This window comes from Meleagris gallopavo, chromosome 1 (genome assembly GCF_905368555.1).
Source record: "Meleagris gallopavo chromosome 1, MGAL_WU_HG_1.1, whole genome shotgun sequence".
Classification (NCBI taxonomy): Eukaryota; Metazoa; Chordata; class Aves; order Galliformes; family Phasianidae; genus Meleagris; species Meleagris gallopavo.
Window position 1 is genome coordinate 183,296,259 of NC_139404.1, and position 25,451 is coordinate 183,321,709.

A 25,451-nucleotide genomic window follows, 5' to 3' on the forward strand; every position below is an offset into this window, starting at 1 on the left:
TGTAGTTCACAAAATTAATTTTATTTAAATAACCAAGAATGGATACATGCTTTATTGAAAACCTTGGAAGACAACAAGAGACTCACTGAAGCAAGTCATACTATTAAACACAAAAAGATTTAGTAAAAGGTACCGTTCATAAACATGAAACACATTACCTTCAGGAGCTTCATGTTTTAAAGACTAAGAGCTCGTTACTTATATAAACAGTTCAAACACACCCTCATCACTAAACCTTAGTATTGCACTACTGCTCCTCTGAAAACATCCAAAGCACAAGGGGTAGACAACCAAACGATTTTCTCTGAATGACAGCAGCACAGGGATCTGCACTGGGATCAGCAGAGTGGTCAGCAGCTCATGGCCACGCTGTGAGCTCATCTTAGTCCTTCAGGAGTATTTGCATGCTTCTCTTTCTGAAACGCAGACTTGGCAGAGGCAGTGACATCAGGGAGCCTTATGGAAGGCATCCATGGGATAGTCCTTGAGAATACAATTGATGTGGATGGACCTGGTTGTGCCAATCCATGTCAGGTTACGCATCCAACCAACACACCACACCACTGCAGAGTGGTGCATCTGCAGTACCCACACATAACATGGCATCAGCATAGCCAGAGACAGTACAGAAAAGGTCAGAGTGGTTGTGGGTTTGCTGGGAGAAGTAAGCAGCAGCTCAGGCCATACCCAACATACACCCCATTTCTTGCCAGTAATGCGGTGCACATTAGGATGGCAGCTGTGCTACAATCCTACAATATAAAGATTTAGCACAATATTATGACTTCAAGACTTCCTTTCAAATAAAGTTCCCCTTAGCTGGAAATCATTCCATAACCAACGTGTTCTTGTAAAACCAACACAATGTGTCTTATAGCAGCACTTGGGATCCATTTGTCTAGCAAGAGCAGCCAATTCAAGCAGGTGCATTATCTCTTTGAAATCTGCTGCAGCACATCAACAGTTCAGTGCAAAGGCTGTAACACTGATTCTTCTTTTATTCCTCATTCTCAGCACGGAGAACGCTAGCAGGCAAGAACAAAAGACATCGATGAACTGGAAAATGGAAGGCTTACCTAGCCATAACAGGCGTTAAAAAGACAACTAGAGGAGGTGACAGACAAGAGTCTTCAATTACAATAACACAGAGGATGCACAGAACAAGTGCACTCATAGCATCTGTGAAAGATATGCATCGTCATATCTGACCATCACACCCCACCCACCAAACCCTGTGCCCAAAATTCAAGACAAAGTTCATATTTATGTTCACAGAAGGTAGAGGACCTGGGCAGAGCAGGATGACATGGAAGCTGAATGCTACATTCCCTAAACCCTATATTAACAAGCTGGGACACTTTTCCAATTAACAAACACTCCTCTTTCCTTCGTCCAAACCACTTCAGCTTCTTATCTTTAATTACAATTCAGTCATGGGACATGAGGGGGAGCAACCTTTCTTTGTGTGCACATCCCTGTCACGTTGCCTATGGGGAGCTTAGCTCTGCTGAGGCACTCAAGATGCTGCTCCAGTACAATAAAAATGTCTTCTCAGGTGGGTTTTGGAAAACAGCACAGACAATTTTGCATCTGATACCACTAACACATTGAAACCCGTTCCAAATACACAAACATAAAAAAGATTTTCTACAGATTACAAAATGGAGCCAACTTCTCCAATCTTCAGTCTAAACTCCCAGAAGGATATGTTAGTCACTAAGACCGAAACAACTGACAACAGAAATGAGCCCAACATTTAGCTTATGTATCAATACAGTTTGTATAAAAAATGTTAAGACATTATTTTAGGAATACATAGAAAAATCAAAATCCCTAAAATCTGCAGTACCCCCTTACACTATGACTGCAGATCCTTTTTCCATCAGTGCCAAGTGAATAATAACACACTTCACTGTTGAGATGATTCAAGACATCTTGGGCTGAACACAGCAACCCCTATTTTTCCTGTGAAGACACAGCCAAGACCAGTGGCCAGCCACCACCTGGTACATGCTTAACCAGATTCAATAAACAAACAAACAAACAACCCCTTCAATAGGGGAGAGAGCCCCCACATGCCTCATTGAGATGGCCAAGCCCAGTGGAGCAGCATGTCAGAACACAGCATAGCCATCTCTTTTTGATGTGTGCAGGGCTGTTTCCCACCTCTGTACAAAATAGTGCCCTTTTCCGATGCTGGCTTCATGTGCATTGAGTGCATTTCACTTGTTACTCACAATAGGGGTTTCTTTTTTTGTACTTCTTGGTTCCTGTGTTTTGTTCTTTCTTTCTTTCTTTTTTTTTTCTTCAAGAAATAATGAAAGTCTACAGCATGCTTTTTCGGGTATGCGACTGACGCCTGTTATTCAACAAGCAGTCTGTAAACTGGTCTGTCCTCTGAGGAGCTGTCAGGCTCCCAGGACAGTTGCACTTCAAGAGCAGAGCAGCACCTTGTGTTCAGCACAGTGAAGGCAGAGGAAAGCCCTCTTGCAGCAGCACGAAGCTCCTGCATGCGGTGGCTGGAAGGCATCAGCATGAAGAGTCAATAAGTCTCTGGCGAAGCTTTTTATCTTCTTTCTGGCCCACGTGGCCACCTGCATCACGGTCTGCCAAAACTAAGCAGAAAGTAAACTTTTAGAAGTGACAAGCCATCAAATCACTCAACATTCTTGTTTGCAAAACTGCAGCAATGCAAAGATGGGGCAAAAAGAACAGAGGCAAGCTCTTATCAGTGTTGCCCAGTGCCAGGAAAAGAGGCAATGGGCACAAACTACAACACAGGATGTTCTCTCTGAACAACAGGAAAATTTCTCTGCTGTGCAGGTGATAGAGCAGTGGCACAGGCTGCCCAGAGGCTGTGGGGTCTCCTCCTTGGAGATCTCCAAAAGCCACCTGGACACAGCCCTGGGCACTCTGCTTCGGTTGGGGTTGGGCTACATGGACCCAGAGGACTCTTCTAACATCAGCCATTCTGTGATTCTGTGATACCCCATCCTCTTATCCCAGACACTAACCAGCATGTCCTCCTGTGCATTTCAAAGTCAACATTTACCACAATTTTGTTAACATTAATCAATTAAATTAAAGCTAATTAAAACAAGATATCACTAGCAACAGATGAAAAGATGGGGAGAAATGGGAGAATCTTTGCTGGTGGACAGTGAAATCCATCAGTCAGAACAAGAGGGCTCTGCCAGCCAAAGTGAGTCACCACATGGCAGCCTCTCTCTGTAGCAAATTTTAACATATCTTCAAGCATCTGTTTGTTCCACTCTAAACACAAGGAAACTTGAAGCCTCTGAAGTGTTTTTGTGAAATGAAAAGACTTTCAAAAGTTCTGCTTTTTGGTAAAAGTGAGTCAGATTTTCCTTAGCTTCTTCAGGTCATTAAGCAGACACCTCAACCTTCAGCTCTTCAATCCTCGTAGCAAAACAACCCACCTGTATCTTCAAGAAGGGTCACATTTAAAAGGAAAACTACGTTCTACCAGAAGTACTCCAACTTTCTCCTCTAGAACTGGCTGCCATAAGTGTTCTTTGTACAGGTTAAAATAATCCTCACTGTTCCTTCTTGTTTCCCCCGTAGTATAAATCCACTTCTCCAAACCTCAGCCAAGAACTGCTTGACCAAAGCACGGAGGAACAGTTACCCTCTGGATGCTGCTGCTTTTTTTTTTTGTATTAAATGCAGGGGCAAGGATAACTGAAAAGACAGCAATTTCATGTTTTTGTGCTGCTGAATGTTTCAAAGCATCTTCACTTCTACAAGTGAAGGACTTTGTGAGGAGGCAGGCCATGGGTCTGAGCTGTTTCACTGGGATGCAGGTGCTAGTGTCCTGCTGCTTCTGCAGGGACATCGGTGGCAGTGGCCATGCTTACATCAAATGGAAAAAAAGATTTGCCACCCTTTTTGCCTCTCTCTGGATATCTGGCTTCTCTTCAATAACTTGGCACTGGATTAGAATCACATTTAAAATACACTACATTAAAAAAAAAACATAACTCTTTTTTTAGCACAGAATATAACCCCACATCTTCTATAACAATTGCTCAGAGCCAGTAAAGTCTGGAAGATGATGGGACTATTCAGAGAACAAGTGCACCAATCCAGATCCTGACTCACCATTTTGGCAAAAACCACTTTGCAGATGATCTGCCTTTCTCTCTGCTTAATGAACAAAACACACTCGCTGGCCTTCCTTTGTCAGTTTCTGTTCCTCTGCCAGCAGCTTTTCTGAATACCACACTTATTTTTACATTAATCTAAATCTTCTGCTATATGTAAATGAAGTTATAGCAGTTATACTGCAGACAACACAGAAAAATATAAACAGGTCCGTTTTCTTGTAGAACATATTAAAGTGTGTTTGATAGAATACACACCTAGATGCGACTGGCATTGTTTTTTTTTTGTTTTTTTTTTTCCTTGTTCTCTTTTAAAGAAAGCTTAGGCCGCCTTACCTTGTAACTCTGTTGCATCTTTTTCCAACTCTTCTACAGCTGCTTCCTTCGGCTTCCCCGGCACAGCCATCCTTGGTTTCCCATCAACAGTATCTGTCTTAATTGTGCCAAGGTTTATCAAAAGTTGCATGACATCAAACTTCTCGGAAACCGCAATGTTCTCCAGCACTTTGAGGCATTTATATGATTTCAGCTCACTCACGTTTTCCTCAAGAAAGAGGATGTAAAGGCTTAAGTCATCTAAACTCTTGGACTTCAGCTTCAGAACGTCGAAAGTGGGCAGGATTTCATACACTTTGAGAATGCCCGAATTCCACCGGAAGGGAACAAACATTGCGTACACCACCAGGGGCATCACTAGGAGATAGACTATCAGGTTAATGTAGCTGAGCACCTTGAAGACACCAACAGCAATCAGCTTGCACTGAACCACTTCTGGAACAGTTGTGTCATTCTTTAAGATCCCTGTTTTAATGGTGCAGAGAAACTCGTCGCTCAAAGAGGAGAGGCTGATGTAGTAGCCCAGGTAGAGGCAGGCAATGAAAATAATCACGAGAGTGAGCAAACGACAGAAAATGTATTTGATTATTAAGCATTTGGAATTCTTCTTTGTCTTCAAGTACTGCTCCACAATTGGGTATTTAAAGTGGCTTTCGGAAATTTCCCACAAGCTGTAAGAGAGAGAAAAAAAAACCTAAGTCACACAGACTGGATGATACACCTATCTTAAATTTCTGATCAGCCTAATCCTTGAAAGTAGACACGAGGTTGGGTTTTCTCCTATTGGGGTAAATCAGCAGTAGACCTATGATAGCCAATGGAAAGATAACAGCAGTTACATGAAGAATAATGACAATCTTACACAGAAAAGCCACTTATAGAGCTCAGACGTTGGAAAATGGAAAAAGGGTATTTCCCTCACAGCAAAAAAAACTTTTGTTCCTTGCAATATGAAACAGGCATAGCGTGTACATCCACAAGGCAAAACAGACTCTCAAGAACTCATTCAGTTTACAGTAGCCTTTTCATTGTCTTTCCCTCGCCAAGGCAAACACAGAGGAGCAGATCTCCTGAGACCCCAATGCACTGCTCCTACCTGAGTCTGCATAGAGAAATGGGTGTCCCACTGAGGGTGAAGCAGACACTGGATCTGGTTGGAGCAGAGCACCAATTTGATCAGAAGGTTTGCTTTTTTGCTTATGTTGTTTGATTTTCTTTCTTTCTTTGGTGGGGGTTTTCGTGTGGCTTTTGTTCATTTGTTTTGCTGTTGTGTTTGCTGTTTTTTTTCTTTGATTTACCCAGCAACTCTGCAGACCCAGATCTAAAAGGGCAGGAGACAAGGAACTGGCTCTGTTTCGCACTGACAAGTGAGGACCACAGCTCCTCTTGTTTTCTTATCTCAGTGGGTAAAACTAACTGTTACAATGAAAAAAACAAAACAAAACAGGACATCTCAGGTAATTAATAATTGGAAGAGCTAATCAAACGTTTTCTTTGTTCAAAAAAAAAAAAAAATTGCAAGTTCCAGCTCCAAGTTCTCACTGTAATGATTTCCAATGTCTTTTTATTTAATCAATTTAAAAAGGTGTTGAGCCACCACTGAATCTTTCACAACAAATATCTTTGTGAGGGCAGGTGCCACATCTGGTCAGAGCTTAAGGAGAACAGCAAAGAAAGCCAAGCTGCAGCATCCTACCTCTGTGTCAAGTTTTCATTAGCAGCTGGAATGAAGTCAGTGGGGTCTCTGGGGTCTCCGCTACGGACACTATTTGCAGCTTTGATTGCTCTGTTATAGGCTTTGTCAAGCTCTTCCATGATAAATTTCAGGTCTGAAGAGAGGTGAGGTGCTGCTGTGAAGCGCCAGAAGAGACATGGTAGGTACAGCAGGATGGCCACGAGCAGAAGGATGTATGGGAAGAACTGAAGGGAGAAGAAAAGTTCAGATTAGGCCCCACCTGGGTATGGAATAAGCCAGCCATCATCCCCCATAAGCCTATTACATTCCCCATAAGCCCACTACATTCCCAAGAACCTTCTTTAAATGTTTCTACTAAACTGACTTTTTGTTACCAGGGACATGCAGGGCAGTTAAATCCCTTTTCACTCAGCTCCAGTAACCTCAGTGCTGCTTAGAACTTAAAAAAAAAAAAACAACAACACACACCACCACGAAAAAGCAAAATAAAGTTACCATGATCCTGACAATAGTCCCCATTGCTTAGGGAAAGGGCTGAAGAAAGCATAAAGCACAACAGCCTCAAGTCTTTCTTCTATTCATCACCAAGTAGGAGCTTTTTCACCATAAAATTAAATCTCCAACTCACTCCAGCTTCTGGAGAGAACCTATTATCTATCTGCTGTGACTTCCTATTCAAGGTATATGTTATACTCATACATAACATTACACTTACAGAGCCATGATGTACAATCTAGTTGGACAAGACATTACTATAGGGTACTGAGCAATTTGACTGCCCTTTAATTCAATATATTAAACTGTTGATAGTTTCACTGAACGCAAATCGAGCTTTAGTTCCTATGGAATTTTAAGTTAGGTGTGATGAAGAAATTCGGATTAGGCTTAAGCTATCTTCAGTGGTACAGCTGCACACATGCACGTCCACTGGAAAAGCTAAAGGGGAATTTTAGAGACAAGTTGGGCTGGAATCATTAGTCATCAAGTGGGACAGTTCTGCTTACATCAGTGGATCAACAGATATTTACAAGGCGAGAATCTAGACCTAATATCAGCTTGTGTTTGCATTAAGCAGGGGAGATTAACGCTTCGTATGCACAAAATAAATAATCTGATGATGCTGAGCATCTATCCAGGAATGCTGCTTCTAATATCATTCACCAATGTATCATCATTATTAATGCTAGAGTTGTATATGATATGTTAGCAGGGAAATGAAAACTGACTACTTAAAGGAGCTTCATTCAGCATTTGGAGACCATAAAATGAACCAGATTTTGGGATGTGCACGCTGTCTGCATAGCAGTCACACTGGAAATATGTGATATGCTGTAAGATACAGCCATGAAAAGTATTAAATAGCCACAGAAAGCAAAGAATGTTCTGTTGAAAGATCAGCTTTTCCTTGCGACCGTTTTTATAAATTCATAACTTAACTCAGTATTCCCTCCAAGTCCATACTACCTTCTTCTGCACCACTAAGCCACGCTCACTGCAGGGGTGGCCTTGCATTACCCCCAGGTGCAATGCTCTGACACTTCCAGTGGGGTTTTGCAGACATAGCATCAACTGAAACCAGCAGCTCAAGAATCTGCCCTTCTTATTTATCACTGTGGACAATGCCATCAGGTCTCTTATGTCAAAGTCCTGATCACTTACATTGCCCATACCTTTAGGGTCTCCTAGACATGTTCTTTCAGCCCTCTGAATTCCCTATTATCTAGAAGGAACCTCTGCTACCTATGAACACAAATTTATCTAAGCTCCTTATCCCAGACTTCTGTGACACCTTTTCCATGAGCCTCAACAAAGGCTAAATGATTGCTACAAATCTGTTTGACTTAACTTACTTCTGCCATACACCTCTTAACACCCTTCCACTGGTGCCAGGCGGAGAAAGAAACATTCCCTAAATGAGTAAGGAGCCACCAATGCATCTTACATTGGTTTATACGACTTGGATTCACCACTCATTCCTTTGAAGTTTTACAAGCATAAGAGGGCTTATGAATTCTCTTCCTGATCCTCACTACTGCAAAAAACATTGCCTGGTTAGCCCCTCAGATTTCTTGCCAATAAGAGACATGGCAAAAAGCACGATGGTTGACACACTGAAGGTGCAGCCCCAAACTTGCATTGTCCCAGTCCCTGAGTCTTTCTTTACCTGGACAAAGGCTCTGGTGGCACATTCTGCACTTACGTAGCAAGTAACAGTTGTGATGCTCTGCCCCAGACCTTCTCCAAGCCCACCCACCTCCCTGCCCTCCTACAACCTACTTCGCTTGCATTTTTTCCTTCCCCTGACTCCTTTACCACTGTTTCTTCACCTACAGCCATCATACTATTGGGATGCATACAAAGGCACGTCACTAAATTCCCCTCACAAGGTTCTTTAAAATCCCAAAGCTGCAGCAGATGGAAGCATGAAGAAACTCTATGAAACTCTTTGAAATGGTCACAAAATCAGAGCAGCAGCACAACCATTAGCCCAGCTCTTTTGGTTTGGAAAGAAAGCCTGTGTTTGTCAGTCCTTCCACAGCACCTGATGCTTCACTCCATCCTTCGTGGATTCTGGCTCCTTTTAAAAAGGAAGGGCATTTGTTCCATTTGTTAACAGCAGGCTTACATAACTAGCCAATTGTTCTGAATCATTACATTTTGGGGTCCTGAACCAACAGGCAGAAGTGAAAATGCAAACTCATTCAGCACGAGTCCTAGGTTTTAGAACAACAGACTTGGATTACCCTGCTCATCTGACTGCATTTAGAGTCATGCACAAAGACTTCTCATTTTATGAAATCAACACTGTGGCATTCACACATGGATGTGCATGTGCAATATGCCCCTTTTTATATATTTACTTCAAAGGCAATGAAAAAAGGGGAACTGCTGCTCCAGTCCTGGGCAGTTTGTAGTAACCAGATGAAACGGGAAGTAGCACTGACCTTGAGAGCTATACAGTTACTTCCCTAAAAGTAAAACTCAGTTTTACTTTGCTGTTTATCAAGTTCCTTTCCAAAGGCAATTTCACAGTGTTGGATTTAAAGTAGTATATGACATGGCACAACACAGAAAGTAGAACATGCACATTAGAACAGGTAAAATATCCTATGGTGTGACATGTTCTTTTCTGAACTTCATGAGTGAACTGTAGTAAGGGCTATAACACCTGGAGGCCCTGAGCTTCCATCTCCACCCAGTGCAAGAGGAAAACCAAAGGAAAGGCAAAGGCCCAACAAGTCTGGCACTCAAAAACAGAGAAGAGGAGCTTCAGCTACATTGCTCCAAGTTTGGGAGGTGCTCAGCATAGGTAATGTTTGATTATTTGCCAGGATTTGGACTTGATAATCCTTATGGGTCCTTTCCAACTCAGGATATTCTATGTTTCTATGATTATTATACTGTGTGATTATGATTCCGCACAAGAGTAATGCATGCACCAGAGACTCACAACTAGATCTTCCTATAAGTTTTCTGCCAAGCACATTTGAGCTCCAATGGAAGTACTTCCCTTGGTTGGTCACCTAGTCTGATAGTAGCCTTTGTCAAACCATCAGCTCCGAAAGGAGGCCCAGCACTACAAAGCCAAGCACTCAATTCCCTCATCCTGTTCTGCTGCAGCTCATTTAACTCCACTAATCTTGAGCACTGCATGCTTTACAGGCTGTACCTTAACTCCTCCTCAAAGCCAAGAGCATCTCAAACTTGAGCAGGATGTACAGAAGAGTCATGATGTAGAGCCACGATCCCCCATTTCAGCACAGAATGTGGTTCATGTGGTTTTCAGTCTTTACTTGCAAGAGCAGCCTTGACGGTTAGCTCTAAACAAATCAGCTATGCACACCAAAATACTTATCCTCATAGACGTGTGCTGTTTTCTTACATCCCCGATGAGAACTAGGTTGAGCAGTTTTAAATCAATACTATGAATGGAGAAGAAAAATAACCCTCATGTATGGAGTAGGAACTCTAGAAATCTATTTAGAAAATACAAAGTCATAACTATTTATTCAAGCGTCTGCAATTGATTCTCCCATGGAAGTTACCTGCACAAATTGAGTGCATGTTTTCCAAAACGTCTTACTGGGAGTCGTGAACACTTTGGTTCAGATGAATTTTCAGAATGACATGAACTATCCTCACTACATTTCCGTTCCCAGTGCACATACACAGTCTACAGTGACAGATCTAGTGCTGCAAATATCAGAATGAATTCCAAATACTCTCTTGACGTGGTTTTTTGCCATCTTTTATTGAAAGGTCCTCCACAAAACGTATCCACCTGAACAACTGGAAGCTACTGTTTAGCAACATACTATGGTCACAGCTCCAAATAACAGCAATTAGCCAAGTACAGTGCAGATCAGCTGCCCAACATCCAGCACACACTGTCACAGCTGTTTACAGGAGTCTTCCCAGGCTTTAAAGAAGCTGGAAAGTAGAAGATCCCAGGCTATTTCTAAGATCTCTGTTCTCTTCCCCTACTAAACGCCCTTCTGAGTTTCTAGAGGTTGACTTGCCTTCTTGAAGACATATGGCTCAGTCCCTTTGAACTAATCACTGAGAACTCAGCTAATTCAGCAATCAAAATGCATACGTGAGACACAAGAAGTGTCTGAGTAATGATTCTGTGTATACAGATAAGATGATTGAATCAAAGGATTGTCTTTTAAAAATGCATCATCTTCACACTCTCCTGAAGATGAGGGAAAAATCAGACTAAAACCTAAACGAGCCTGTTATATACGCCCAGAGAAGTGGATGCTCCATTATTGGAGACATTCAGTATCATACTGGTCAGGGCTCCAAGCACCAGGTCTAGCTGTAGGTGTCCCTGTAAACGAGCTGGACTAGATAGCCTTTAAGGGTCCCTTCCAACTCAAACGATTCTATGGTTCTAGGATATAGCATCCTCAGCTTCAATCATACTAAGATACTGTAAGTACACAGAAGGCAAGCTGAAAGGGCTTCTTAATGACTTCTTCATATGCTCAAATACAGTCTTGAGATTCAAAGAAAAAGCAGTTGCCAAAAGTGCAGTGATCTATTTGATAGGACTTGAGACTTGGATAAAGGCAGCGGGCAGAAAGTGAGAACCACCTCTGTGAAATTACAGAAAAAAAACATTTTCTCATTTTGCAGCATCTTCAGTCCTTATTTATTTTGGGCAAACACTATTAAAATGATTGCAAACATTCAGACTTGTACTATGGTTAATAGTGCAAAACACTAGGTCAATCACAGAATCACAGAACCATAGGATGGTTTGGGTTGGAAGGGACCTTAAAGCCTACCCAGCTCCACCCCCTGCCATGGGCTGGTTGCCCCCACCAGCTCAGGCTGCCCAGAGCAACATCCAGCCTGGCCTTGAGCACCTCCAGGGATGGGGCAGCACAGCTCTCTAGACAGCAGTGCCAGGGCCTCATCACCTCTGATCACCTCATCACAGTAATAATACTCTCTGAACAATAACACAAAGCTGTTAAACTGCCCGAGTCTGAATGACAGCCTTGAGAAAATTGACAGGCATACAGTAATACTAAACAAAGAAGGAAGCATTGAAGCACTTCTACTGATTTAGGATCAAAATATTTTTCATTAAACGATAACAATGAAGTACCAGCTTCTTCAGTCCCAAATTCCTACGAGCCAACAGGAAGAGTTCAAACAAACGAAGCATGCCCCAAACTGGCTGACAGCAACAAATTCTTCCAGAACCAAAGCTATTAAGCTCCCTCTGGATACAACCCTGTTCCTATTGCATGAGATGTTTCACCAGCTTTCAGAGCAGAAGCATGTACTGTAAATGACTCATCACTCTAAAGGTTACCACGTGGTTGAGAGACTGACCTGCCTCCAGAATCGAAAGTGAACTTCAAACCATGCATGACCTTTTTTATTCCTCCTGTTATTTGCTCTTTGCTACAATACAGCTTAAAAGCTGTTTTTCCAGATTCAAATAGTAAGGCTAATGAGACTAAACTAGCTAAAACACCACACAAAGAATGGTTCAGAAATGTATCTGTGTTCTATTTTCCTTGCACTGACAGTCTCTAATCCCTCTGGGTGGGGCTTTATTGGTGAAAGATGAGGAATCCTCAATCAACTGGGAAGTTGTTACCAGCCTGGTAACAACTGTGATAGTAATCATATCAACAACTCACTAAAGAACCTCAGGAGGGTTCGTATATCTACAGATAAGCAATTCAGAAAGCAACCCACATGTCCACAGTACATGTCAGTTCTATTACTTTCCCCACAACTTGCCTAGTTGCTATGTTTGGTGCCTACCAAAGCCGCTAAGATAACACACATTGGTCTCCCGTTTGTACCTGTATAAACCTCTCTGTGTACGATGCATTAAAAGACTTCACAGTACAGTCTTCTCCTTGACTAGACTGGCCACTCACAGAGGCCAAAAGCTTGTTTCCATTCCAGTTCAAAACAAAGTTATATTTTATCAAAACAGACCATCATCTTTAGAGATAAGAAGCAAATAAAGGGAGCAAATATGAGGGCTGCCTCTTATTTTATTATGCTGGCCTATGACCACAGAGACAAGTGTTGGTGGGATGGCAGTAGAGGCTGAACCTTCCCATCAATATCCCATTACATTTTGTTATTGTGTGACAGATGGCAGCAGAGGGGCAGTCTGACAAAATAGTGCCTGATATGGAAGTGTGGATGAAGCAAAGGTGTGTCACTGAATTCCTCCATACAGAAGGAATTGCTCCCACTGACATTTATTGATGCTTGCTGAAATTTTTTGGAGACTTAACAGTGGATGTGAGCACAGTGAGGCAGTGGGTGGTGAGGTTCAGCAGTGGTAGCAGCAGGTCACCTCTGCTGTATCCTTAAGCATAACTTGAGGGATAACGCCCTCAATAAAATGCTTTAGCTTTTTGTAAACTCTGAAGTTGTCAGGCAATTGGACTTAATGGTCTCTGTAGGTCTTTCCAACTAACCATTCTCTTCCATCCCATCCCATCCCACTGGCTGGCCTCCAAGCAGCATGTGCAGTTCTGACAGCTGCCTCACTGGCAGGGCTGGGGGCCAAGCATGGGTGCAGAGGTTAGGCCCAGGCACCCTGGCCCAGATACAAGCTGTGACTCAGCTGTCTGGATGCACTGCTCAATGCCAGCCTGCAGGGTTTCAAAAGGAAACATCACATACCATTTGCCATAGAGGAACTGTGGCAATAAGAGCCTTGCAGAGATTCCTGAGACAGCGCCAGTCAGCAAATTAACATGGGCTGTGTCATGTCAGTATGACACAAAGGCTTATTTGCCATAGCTGGCAAACTAAGAGATTTGCAGCTGCAATTGCCAGCTATCAACTGTAGCATAAAGTTCAATTAAAAGAGACAGGTAACAAGAAATCATTTCCAGGGCCCCGCCTGCCCAAGCAGACTGATGTCCCTGCAGCTTCAGTCTCCATAGGCCTGGCTGAAGTGAACTAGGGCACTCATTGAGCAAAGATGAGTTCAGGCTGGAAGCCAACAACTCTGGCTTTAATATTCATGAAATGAAGGACCTCAAGGTCCAGGTTATGAGAGGAGCTCACCGGGGAAAGCAGTAGTAAACCCTTACAGCCAGGGTTCTGGGGCAAGAAATGAAAGAGAGGTAGCCCTGAACTGCCTGTCCGAGGAGATCCAACCAGCTGACTGGACAATAAAAGCTGAGGCACTGGATGTGCCAGTAGAGCCCAGAAAAACAGGCACTGCAGGTCCCAGAGCCAAGCTGCCTCTAACACCAGGTCCTCATCCCACGGCCACTGGGGTGATTTGCTGGGACACAAAACTGTGGCTTGAATGGGAGCAGCACAGCTTCTAGCAGTGCTGCTCCCAAGGTAATAAAACAGCACATAACAAAATCCATACATCCACAGAGCTCCTGCAGTGTTTCTGACTTCATCATCAGCACTGCCCAAACATTTAAGTCAGAATCTGCAACTCATATCAAAACTCATCCAACCCCTTTGAGCCATCTCAGGTATCTCAGAACCCACTGCACTTTGCAGCACTTTCCCTTGTTGGGAACTCCTAATGACACTGCTTTGCTTGCAGTAGTGAAAGGCTTAATGGGAACAACCTGAGAAGCTCAGAAAAGCTTCTCAGAAAAGCACACAGAAACATGTTGGTGCCCATTATATACTCCACCTCTCCCAAAATCCATATCTGCCCTGCATCCAACTTTCTCCAACTGACCAAGTATAACACAATAAAAATATCAAATATTTTTACTATCCTGCTTTCCAAAATTAAGGTTTTGATACAGCATTAAGTCAGCTGCTGTGTCTTGAATCCTGAAGCTAAAGCAGTTCTTTAAAAACATGCTGGGCACCTAGCTCCAGGGCAACACATCAACATTACTCTTTTGTCAGCTAACTGGTGACATTTGTTATCCTAGAAAAACAGATCCTTTATTTATAAGCAGAAAATGTCTCTTCCAACTCTACCCCTTTGGAATTAAGAAAAAGAAAACATTCTCTCTAAAAACAGAAAGTCAAGTCAAAGCCAGGGATAACATCAGAGAAGAATCATAGAATCACAGCATCCATAGAATGGTTTGGGCTGGAAGGGACATTATAGATCATCCAGCTCCAAACCCTGCCAGGACAGGGACACCTTCTACTAGATCACTTTGCCCAGAGTCCCATCCAATCTAGCCTTGAGCATCTCAAGAGATGGGGCATCCGCAGCTCCTTTGGGCAAAAGAGGAGGAATGAGAAAGGGAATGTAAAGGCAGGCTTCTACATGTGGCCACTGTTTCCATGAGGAGACCTGTACGTACTTTATGAAGCCAGAGGGGAATGTTCTCCAGGTTGTTGTAGGCTGGCTGCTTTTGCTGCACTGCTGCCCAGCAATAGGAGTCCACGTAGGCAGCCTGGCGCCAGGAGAAGGAGCTGGGGGCAAAGCAGCTAATCTGGGCACCTGGAAAACAGAGTAGAAGGGATCATGCACTCAAAAGATGAAAGAAAATAAATCAAACTTAGGAAAAAAAAGCTCACACTTGTGATTTTGCTGCATCCAAAGCTATTACATTGAGAGTAGGAAGTATAGCAGCTCTGAGAATCACTGAATTCCCACAGAACTGCACCCGGAACTCCCACCGGGACTCTCTAATATCTCCTAAATGTTGAAACAGATGCTAGAAACATCTATCTAGACCTAATAGGTCTACTTTCATAATTCTGGGGGAAAGACTGTTACCTCTCAGACCCCTCTTCCTCAGATTGGCCAAAGGAAAGCCAACAGATGAAAAGTGTGATCACAATAGGCTGGTTTCCCAAGGAAGCAGCTACCACAGCATACCGTCTTAATCCCAAGTGCTCACCCCTCACATGTATTGAAAGAAGACCTCAAATATTATTCCCTCAGCCCTGCAGTCCATGTAGTAATGCAAAGGCAGGTGTGTCCCACACTTATTCTGCCTCTGAGCATGAGCTTTGACTTTGGGTTCAGCTTAGCCCTGCTGTAACTGCTGGCAGAGCAGGTGTGGTCCCCAGGATCTTCCAAGGATCTCCAGGTTCATTCTCACCAGCACAGGGCCAGGCACACCACAGCCATCTCTGCTCACTCCCAGCACTTCTCCAGCTGCTCTGGCACTTAGATGTAAAATTGAGGCACTAAGTGACAGCCAGAACAGCCTCAGCCCTAGAGTCAAATTCTGCTCTGACCAGATTACAGGCAGCAGCTAAGTCTTCCTGAAATGTGTATCAAGGAGGAAAAGTGGTTATTTGACATGGAGCATCAGTGGCCCCTTAGGGCCTGAGTAGCCAGTAACATAGGACAAGGGGTTTTGTTTTTCCTTTGGAAGCTGAGACAGCCACAGCAAAAAGTTTTGTAAAGTTTTCAGTGGACTTTCCTAGATGCTGGAACACAACAGCTGTTTCACCAAATGTTTACATAAAGTGGAAGTCACTCTTCCTTGAGAACCTCTATGCCAAGAAGAGCCTCCGACGCCTCCTCCAGCACAACACAAATGTCAAAAGAGCAAAAAAGGGAAATACTGCTACTTTTTTCTTTCCTTTTCTCAAAGTTAGTGGTAGATGGCATCACATCATGCTTTATGAGAGTACGTTTCTGTACAAGAATCTTGAACCTCTTTGCTAATTTACCCTCTAGAGAATAAGAACTGCTTCTGTAACAGAAGATGACTGCACTGGCTTTGTAACTCGTACAGCCTTTTTACAATGTAGCACAGCAAAGGGGCATTATAAATGAAAGCTTTTCCCTATGACTCACTATAACAATTATTAGTGAGGCTGTAGTATCATAATGATGGAGTCTGATCTGTCACAAGCCTCCCTTATGGAAAACAAGTTGCTGTTTATCAGCCCAGAGCTCACGTGGTTTAACTAACTTGCACAACACAAGCTCTTGCACTCTCCCAAAGCTTCAGAAGTTTCTGCTTTGCAGAGAAATTCCCATTACCTGTGAAAGAAATAACCTGCAGAGAAAAAAAAAAAAAAAGGAGAAAAGAAGGATGCAATTGGAGTGTCTCCGTCCTTGATGGGTACCATTTATGCTCTGCTTTCCCTAACAAACCCCCTGCTGCTGGCTGAGTGCAGCAGGAAACAAGTGGCCCTTTCATGGGGTGAGCAACAGAAGTGTTCAGCAAGATGCTTTGTCCTGTCTGTGTCTGTTCATCTGCAAAAAGAATGACATGCAGGGTGTTCATTCTCATGAATGGGCGTGAAATCACTGAAAGTGAGAGAGCCCTTAAATCAGTGATGCACAAGGCAGCTTCCACTGTGGTGTAGACACAGCTTCCTACCAGAACAGGCACAGCAATCCCAGGACAGCAAGCTCAGCTCTTCAGATCCCCACCACTTCAGCCCAGACTTAGGAGACCTTCAGACCTTCATCCAGGAGTCCAGCAGGTCAGAGACAGACAGCAGCAGCAGATAGGGACTCTCCAGTTACCACCCTGCTGCTTAATTAACTTAGTGCAGTTCTGCTTGTAAATTCTTGTTAATATAAGTACATCTTTGCACTAATCATGGTGCAAAGAGATTACATCTTCGTGCATTATCTCCACCGAACACAGATTACTCAATGCATCTGAAAGTCAACATGATTTTACATCCTTTTTCCCTTCCTTCTCCCCTCCAAAGGGACACGCAGGTCGCCTGTGTGACCTCAACTGGAGAGCAGCAAGTTGAGCTGTACCCCTGCCCAGCTCCACACAGCTTCATGCTCACCTTGCCAATACCATCCAGTGTCTCCTCTGTGCCTGGAAAACCCTTTTTTTTTTTTTTTTTTTTTTTTTTTTGCAGCTGGTCTCTGCAACTCCTATCCAGCATGGGGCAGCCCGTAGGTCGAGGTCCCACCCTGGCGACATTGTTTCATCTCCCAAGGAAAAATCCCTGATTGAAAGGGCAGAGTCCCAGTTCAGTAGATGACTGCCTTGCTGGCAAGCAAAGTGACACCTCAGGCTGTGCCTCATCCCTCACCAAGGCAGGTACCAGCAGGAAGCACTGGTTTTGTCCCCAGCAGCCCAACACCTCTCTTCCCACCAAGGCATCTAATTAAGAAACTAAAAGAGAATGCTTCCAAGAATCAATGTTAACCACATGCTGTAGTGCTTTTCCTGAACTGAGGTCAGGTGGTTTGTAGCTAAATAGATTAAACCTTCAGTGAGTAATTACTGCTTCCTACTGCACCGCAATCATTGGGAAGAGATTTGCATAGGCTCAGATGAAAACTCAGCCATTAATTACTACCATAATGACGAACTGGGCAAAATGAACCAGCCATGATATTCAAATACCTGATTTTATCCAGCAAGAATTAGCGACACCAGCAGCCACAAACAGGAAAATCAAGCAACATGTACACAATGTACAGACTGCCAGGCACCATCCAGCACACACTCTTCTCACCAATATTAAAAGACAACAAACAACCTCACACTTAAAAATATAAAAAAAAAGATGCCCTAATGCATGCCAAAGGAGAAGAAACTGGATGTGTGGGTGTGCATGCATGTATTAACAGCAGACCAGAAGGAATGTGTTCATTAGATTTATAGATGCCTCTTACAGACCAAAGTGGCACATTGGGTGAAGGAGACTCACTGTGTTCAAGAAGGGATCATGAGGGAGCTATAGTAGGAAAAAAACAACTGTTTGCCAAGGCTGACTTTAGCAATGGGGAAGCAGAACACAAAGCCCAGGTGATGCCGTATTTAAGCAGAGGAGCCATCAGGTGTCTGTCCCACTCCATGGGGCTGGGAGCTGTTCCTCAGGGAACTCACAAAACCAGGCAGTGGGAAAAGAGCTAGGTGTTGACCAGGAAAGCCTTCAGAGTGACAGATTTGTTTAATAATTGGAAAAAAAAAAAACCCTTCCCAATGAAATTCCCACCAATGAGATACAAAAACTATAAAAAGTTTCTCTTCACCCAAAGGAGAAATATCTCAGAGCTGGTGCAATGAATCTTTGGCTTCATTGCTGCTACCCCAATCCTCTGGCAATGTCAGAGGGCCACAGTGCTTTAAAACAAATTTTGGTCCCCAAAACAGCTTTCCATCATTTCTGTAAGAAATGAAAGCCTTGCTCTGTAGAAGTTGAGCAGAAAAGATTCTCCTCACTGACAGCTGAAGATATTCACCCAAAGGCAATTTGGACTTGCCAGTGAAGCAAACATTGCAGCAGGTTTGGGTTGGAAGCTCTTTGCTGCAGGTTTGGTTGGAAGGCTTGTCCCTGACAACAGGTACTTCTGATCTTCACTGAGGACTCTTCATGTGCCAAAGAGTAGCATGGCATGTGCTGCCATGGAAAAACCATGATCAGCAAATCACTAGAACATCCAGGGTGACACGAGCCAGCACTGTGCACTTATGGCCTGGAAGACCAACTGTATCCTGGGCTGCATCAACAGAGGCCAGCAGGGCAACGGAGGTGATCATCCCTCTCTACTCGGCCTTCCTGAGAACCCATCTGGAGTACAGCGCTGGTCCCCAGCACAAGAAGGATGTGGAGCTCTTGGAGCAGGTCCAGAAGAGGCCACAAAGATGCTTAGAGGGCTGGAGCATCTTCCCTATGAAAAAAGCTGAGGGAGGTGGGCTTGTTCAGCCTGGAGAAGAGAAGGCTCTGGGTAGACCTAGCTGCAGCCTTCTGGTACCTGAAGAGAGCTTAACAGGAGGGAGACCAACTTTTTCACAGTCTGATAGTGATGGAACAAGGGGGAACGGCTTTAATCTAAAAGAGGGAAAACTTAGGTTAGCAGTTAGGGAGAAATTTTTCACTCTGAAGGCGATGAAGTGGAAAGAGTTTGGGGAGGGTGAGAAGCACTGCTTCACAGTCAGTCCTCTCATGAATGCTCCCAATTTTAACAAATAAAAGCACAAGGCACAGCCCACATCTCAGCACGCAGCCTGCTTCAGCAGCACTGGGGAATGTCCTCTGAGCTCCCAGCCAGAAGCTCCATAGTAATAGTCTTTGGCCTAATGACTCCCAAACTAACCTAGCTATCACAGAAGTCACATGGTCAGATTGTTTCCCAAAAGCCAACCCCATGTCTTGTGAACATGAAAGCAGACATACCAGCAAGAAGGGTCAGCAAGGGGCTAGCAGCAGAAGCAAGAAGTCCAGTCCAAAAGATAAGGCTAATCCCCTTCATACCTCCTGTTCTACTGTCCGAGGCATCTCAAAGTCTACACACAGTCTCTTGGCAGAGATGAGAACTAAAACAAACAAGGAAAAAAAATATCCTCCCAGAAACTAGGTGGGATTTGAGCAGCACACAGAAGTTTGTCACCAGTTGGAAAACCCAAGACAGTCACTGGGAACATTAATCCTACGGTATACATGGCACAGGGTAGGGCCTCCCCACCTATGGGCACCTCCAGCACAGCAAGGTGAGTGCAACCTGAGGTCATTAGGGACAATAATACTCATTCAGTGCTACAAATTCTCATTTTGACAGACACATACCACTGCTGTGGGCTTGTCTGTGGTCAGGTACTTCCCAACCTGTCACAACTGATACGCTCATAGTACTACCCAAACCTTCATGTTGGTTATACCCAAGTTTAAGTGTTTTTACTTAGCACATGATGGTTTCCTGGTCCTGGGAAGCTGTCCAAGGGTTTGTTATGTCATATAATAAGCATAGATATTATAAGGAGGATTAACTCATGCTAGCAATACACGAGCCAGACATAGAATCATAAAATCATTTGAGTTGGAAAGGACCTTTATTAAAGGCCATTGAGTCCAACCCCCCTGCAGTGGACAGGAACACCCACAGTTTGATCAGGTGCACAGAGTCCTGTCCAGCTTGACCCTGAATGTCTTCAAGGACAGGGCATCCACCATCTCTCTGGGCAACTTGTGCCAACTTGTACCTCATCACACTTAGCGTAAAAAACTTTGTTCTTATATCCAGCTTAAATCTCCCTCTTTTAGTTTGAAACCATTTCCCCTTGTCCTATCACAACAGACCCTGCTGAAGAGTCTATCCCCTTCTTTCTTACAGCCCCTCTTTAGATAATGAGAGGCTGCCCTCTGGTTTCCCCAGAGCCTGCTCTTCTCCAGGCTGAACAGCTCCAGTTCTCTCTGCCTGTTTCAATTTCCTCTCTACCCAACGTGTTTAGGGATTGTCTTGTTGCCCTGGAAGGGTCTGGATGTGCCACTTTCCTCCACGCAGTTCCACAAAGCCCTCTGTGCTCTGAGATGCAGCAGCTGTCACAGCACTTGCTGTGAGGCAGAGGGCTTTGGAGACTTCTCCCTGCCCTTCTCCATACAGTGAGGCTGACAAAGCCCTAAGAAGTGGCACTGAAAGAGATTTCAACTGCCCATGTCTCAGTGATGGAGTAGTACCTGACCACCTGTGGTGTATTCACCCTAAAAACTGCTGAATGCCATAGGAAACAATGTAAAGCAGTCATGTAACACATATGTGCACAACGCTGTTCAAATCCTCACAACCGTATGATTATTTCCCAATTCCCAGTAGAAAACAGTATCAAATATATAGAGAGTACAACTAAGAACAAACTCAGGCAAATTCTCCCCTCCCCTGCAGCATACAGACAAGCAGAGCAGGGGCCTGCAGGGCTCCCCGATGGAGCACAGTGGATGTTACCATGCCTCCTGCATAGAAATCCTTTGCAATACACGAACTGAATCTCATCTGGTATCTGAAACTTCTATCAAAACAAGAATTTACTTGATAGAATCAGAAAACCTTTGTAAAGGTATTAATCATTTCTCATAAGCAACAGCAAACACAGATGGGATTAAAATTGCAGTTATAGGCCCCTGTGCTGCAACTGAGCACCAAACAGCAGGAAGGCAACAGCTGAAGTTGCCAAGGTACTTTAGGTGGGAAGAATATAATTATCACAATAGAAATAGGATCTGACCACTCGTTTTTGCAAAGTGCAGGCAATTTTTGTATGCAGAGGAAGAGACATTTCCATGTTGTGATTCACACATTGCTTTCACAACCACTCCAGACTTGGGGTTGCCCTTCCTCAGACCCAAAACAGACCCTACCATTTTCTCTCAGTTTAGCAACCCTGAGCTAAAAAGCACAACTGCATCAGGAAGCATTTGAAACAAATACTTACTTTCCATTCCAACACTGGCTCCACACCAGTGCCCAGGAAAGTGCCAAGACCCAATGCATCCCTCAAAACACCTTAAAAAGAAGAGCTCCTGCTCGGCAGTCAGCGCAGCGTGGAGCACAGGCAGCACACTGAGCAACTATCACTTTCTGTACGGAAACCACGTGGGTAGCTTTGCTCACACAGGGGCCTGCCAGCACATGGTTGGTCTTTTTCTTTTTGAAACACAGGAGCTGGCTTTCAAGCTTCAGGTTTTCTTCTGACGGGTTCTCAAGATCACAAGTAAAAAAATAGGGATACAAGGTGTATCCCTGGTGTGCAAAACACAGTGTATACTTAAATTTGTGCTTTGTGAATCTGCTGTCAATTTGAATGTTCACATTTGTGCTTTGTGAATCTGCTGTCAACAGAGTCAATCTGAATCATTTTCATATTGAAAGGTGCTGTATATGCCACACACCAGGGCCCAAACATTCGGTTAGTGAAAATGAGATCTTCGCTCATCCAAAAGAAAGGAAACTTTCACCAAACTCAGCAATTCAGCTGCAGGTTGGAGCTTTGCATAGAGGAGGAAAGTAGCTTTAAACTAAAAGAGGGGAGATTTAGGTTAGATGTTAAGAAGAAATTCTTTACTCATAGAATGGTGAGGCCCTGGTACAGCTGCCCAGAGAGCTATGGTGCCTCATCCCTGGAGATGCTCGAGGCCGGGCTGGATGGGCTCTGGGCAGCCTGAGCTGGTGGGGGGCAACCAGCCCACAGCAGGGGTTGGGGATGGGTGTGCTTTAAGTTCCCTTCCAACCCAAACCATTCTATGGTTTAATGATTCTCTGAAAAATGAAAGAAATACTGCTGCAGGGCTCAGCAGAGACCTTGGTGGGCAGACGTTGCTTCCAACTGAGCTGGGCACAGCACTTTCAGAGAGGAAAATGGAGGAAGAACAGATCCACACATGAACTACTTTGTGCACCTGCACAGCCCTTAAAATGAGAGCCTTCTTTTTTGTTGCTTCAAGAAGACAAGTGCACTTGTCGTAGCTGATGTGAAATGAAGAGGTTCGCTTATAGAAACGCTTCTGTGCCCTTTCAGTCTCTGACTGACCAAAGTACCATGGGACATGGTTGTCCTCAGCTCTCCCGCTTGGTTGTTTCCAAGTTCTGCATCAAAACCACATCTACTGAACCAGCCATGGCATTAGATGCATAGATAAGGTGCATAGGGCACCTTATCTATTACGCAGTTTGAGATCTGATTAGTGCCATACATGATGTTTTTCATAGAATCACGGAATCATTAAGGTAGGAAAAGACCACTAAGCTCACCATGCCCACTGCCCACATCCCTCAGTGCCGCATCCCCACGGCTCTCGAACACCTCCAAGCACGCTCTGCCCTGACCCCGACCGGACCCCCGGTGCCGAGCCCCTTCCCAAACCCCGGCGCTCGCTGCGCTGCCCCCGCCCCGCCCAAGCCTTTGTGTGCCGCGGGGAGGGGGCGGCGGGGGGCGGTTACCGATGGAGACCTCCTGGGCGAAGGCGAGGGAGATGAGGAGCAGCGGCAGCCCCACGGCGATGCAGGTGACGATCTTGTCCAGCGCCAGCTCCAGCCGCAGTCCTTTGTAACGCGTCTCGGGCGGCTCCTTCAGCAAGAAGTCCGAGAAGACGTACTCGGTGGCGATGTGCGCGATGGCCATGGCGGGCGCGGCTCGGCTCGGCTCGGCCCGGCTCGGCGCGGCGCGGCTCGGCTCGGCTCGGCTCGGCTCCGCCCCGCCCGGTTCGGCTCGGCTCCGCCCAGCAGCGCCCAGCAGCGCCCACAGCGCCCGGCCCTGCGCCGCCCCCTCGCGGCTGCTGCCATCCGTTCGCGCGGCGGTGCTGCTGGCGTGGTCTGGTGTGTTACGGGCTGAGCCCTGCGGCCCTTATCCCGTCGCTGGGCACCGCTGGAGCCTGGCTTCTAATTCATACAGCCCGGTCAGGCGTTTGTACGCACTGATATCGAGCACTGTGTAACACAACATAAGGATGTAAAACCATGAAAGAATGTCCAAAGGACGGCTACAAGGATGGGGAAGGGTCTAAGGGCGAGACCTATGAGAGGCGGCTGAGCTCAGCCCAGAGCAGAGCAGGCTGAGGGGAGGCCTGATGGCAGCTGCAGCTCCTCACAGGGAGCGGAGAGCAGCGCTGAGCTCTGCTCTGTGTGACAGCTACAGGGCTGAGGGAACAGCATGGAGCTGTGACAGGGGAGGGCAGCTGGGGGTGAGGGAAAGGGTCTGCACCAGAGGGCGATGGGCATGGAACAGCCTGCCCAGGGCAGTGGGCACGGCCCCAAACTGCTGGAGCTTAGGGAGTGTTTGGACAGTGCTCTCAGACATTGGGTTTGGGTTTTGGGTTGTGCTGTGTGGAATTGGGAGTTGGACTGATGATCCCCCTGATCAGGATGAGGAGGCTGATGAGGCCTTCCAAAAGCAACTGGATGTAGCATCACGTTCCCAGGCACTGGTGCGTATGGGGGACTTCAATTATCCAGATATTTGCTGGACGACCAACATGGCCAGGCACACACGGTCCAGATGGTTCTTGCAGTGCGTTGAAGACAACTTTCTGATGCAGGTGGTGGAGGAACTGACGTGGGGAGGGGTGTTACTGGACCTTATTCTCACCAACAGGGATGGACTTGTTAAGGAAATAAAGGTTGGGGGCAGTGTGGGTTGTAGTGATCATGAGATGGTGGAGTTCAAGATCCTGAGTGGAAGAAGCAAAGCAATAAGTAGGATTGCTACCCTGGACTTTAGGAGAGCCAACTTCAATCTCTTCCGGGACCTACTTGGAGCTATCCCGTGGGCTCGGGTGTTAGAAGGTAAGGGGGCCTCTGAGAGCTGGTCAGCATTTAAACAGCTCTTCTTCCAAGCTCAGGATCGGTGCGTCCCTGTGAGCAAGAAATCGGGAAAAAGTGGCAGGAGACCTTTGTGGATGAACAAGGAGCTCATGCGCAAGCTCAAAGGAAAGAAGAAGGTCCATGAAATGTGGAAAAAAGGGTCTGACCACTTGGGAAGAATATAGGAATGTAGTCAGGGCCTGCAGGGATGCAACGAGGAAGGCTAAAGCCCGTCTGGAATTGAATCTAGCTAAAGTGATAAAGGATAATAAAAAAGGCTTCTTCAAGTATGTTAACAGCAAAAGGAAAACTAGAGAGAATGTGGACCCCTTACTAAGTGAGGGGGGGATTCTCATAATGGGGGATGCTGAGAAGGCAGAGATACTGAATGACTTCTTTACTTCCATCTTCAGTGAAAAGGCTCTCCCGCAGGAATCCCACACCCTGGAGGTTAGGGAGAGGATCTGAGGAATGGGAGACTTCCCTTTGGTCAGGAAAGAGGACGTGCATGAGCACCTAGGCAGTACTAAGGTCCACAAGTCCATGGGACCTGATGGGGTGCATTCACGGGTGCTGAGGGAGCTGGCGGAGATCATTGCCGAACCGCTCTCCATCATTTTTGAGAGGTCTTGGACAACAGGGGAGGTCCCTGAAGACTGGAGGATAGCCAATGTCACTCCGGTCTTCAAAAAGGGCAAGAAGGAAGATCCGGGTAATTATAGGCCTGTCAGCCTCACCTCTGTCCCTGGAAAGGTGATGGAACAGCTTGTGCTGGATACCATCTCCAGACAACTGGGAGAAAAGGAGGTTATCAGGAGTAGTCAGCATGGGTTCACCAAGGGGAGGTCGT

At 45.2% G+C, this 25,451-nt stretch overlaps 1 protein-coding gene across 3 annotated transcripts; it reads right to left on the minus strand.

The window, feature by feature from the left end:
• PANX1 (pannexin 1) lies at positions 1–23,528 on the minus strand. 3 transcript variants are annotated; one of them, XM_085216360.1, is made up of 5 exons: positions 23,243–23,528; positions 14,949–15,088; positions 6,157–6,380; positions 4,461–5,131; positions 1–2,615 (listed from the first exon to the last, which is right to left on the minus strand). In XM_085216360.1, the coding sequence occupies exons 1-5, from the start codon at positions 23,421–23,423 to the stop codon at positions 2,530–2,532; spliced, it is 1,302 nt and encodes a 433-aa protein (XP_085072486.1). In that variant the 5' UTR covers positions 23,424–23,528; the 3' UTR covers positions 1–2,529. The 3 variants fall into 3 exon arrangements, with proteins under 3 accessions (XP_085072486.1, XP_085072485.1, XP_085072484.1); XM_085216359.1 differs by lacking the exon at positions 23,243–23,528 and adding an exon at positions 21,738–22,287; XM_085216358.1 differs by lacking the exon at positions 23,243–23,528 and adding an exon at positions 19,708–21,310.
• Positions 23,529–25,451: the final 1,923 nt, after the last annotated feature.

Excerpts from the sequence above, each read along its gene's own strand:
- PANX1 (XM_085216360.1), bottom strand. The coding sequence starts at position 23,423 with ATGGCCATCGCGCACATCGCCACCGAGTACGTCTTCTCGGACTTCTTG. Across the intron at positions 6,381-14,948 it reads TTCCCCTCTGGCTTCATAAA|TTCTTCCCATACATCCTTCT; the intron begins GTACGTACAGGT and ends TTCTCCCTTCAG. Across the intron at positions 5,132-6,156 it reads AATGAAAACTTGACACAGAG|CTTGTGGGAAATTTCCGAAA; the intron begins GTAGGATGCTGC and ends TCTCTCTTACAG.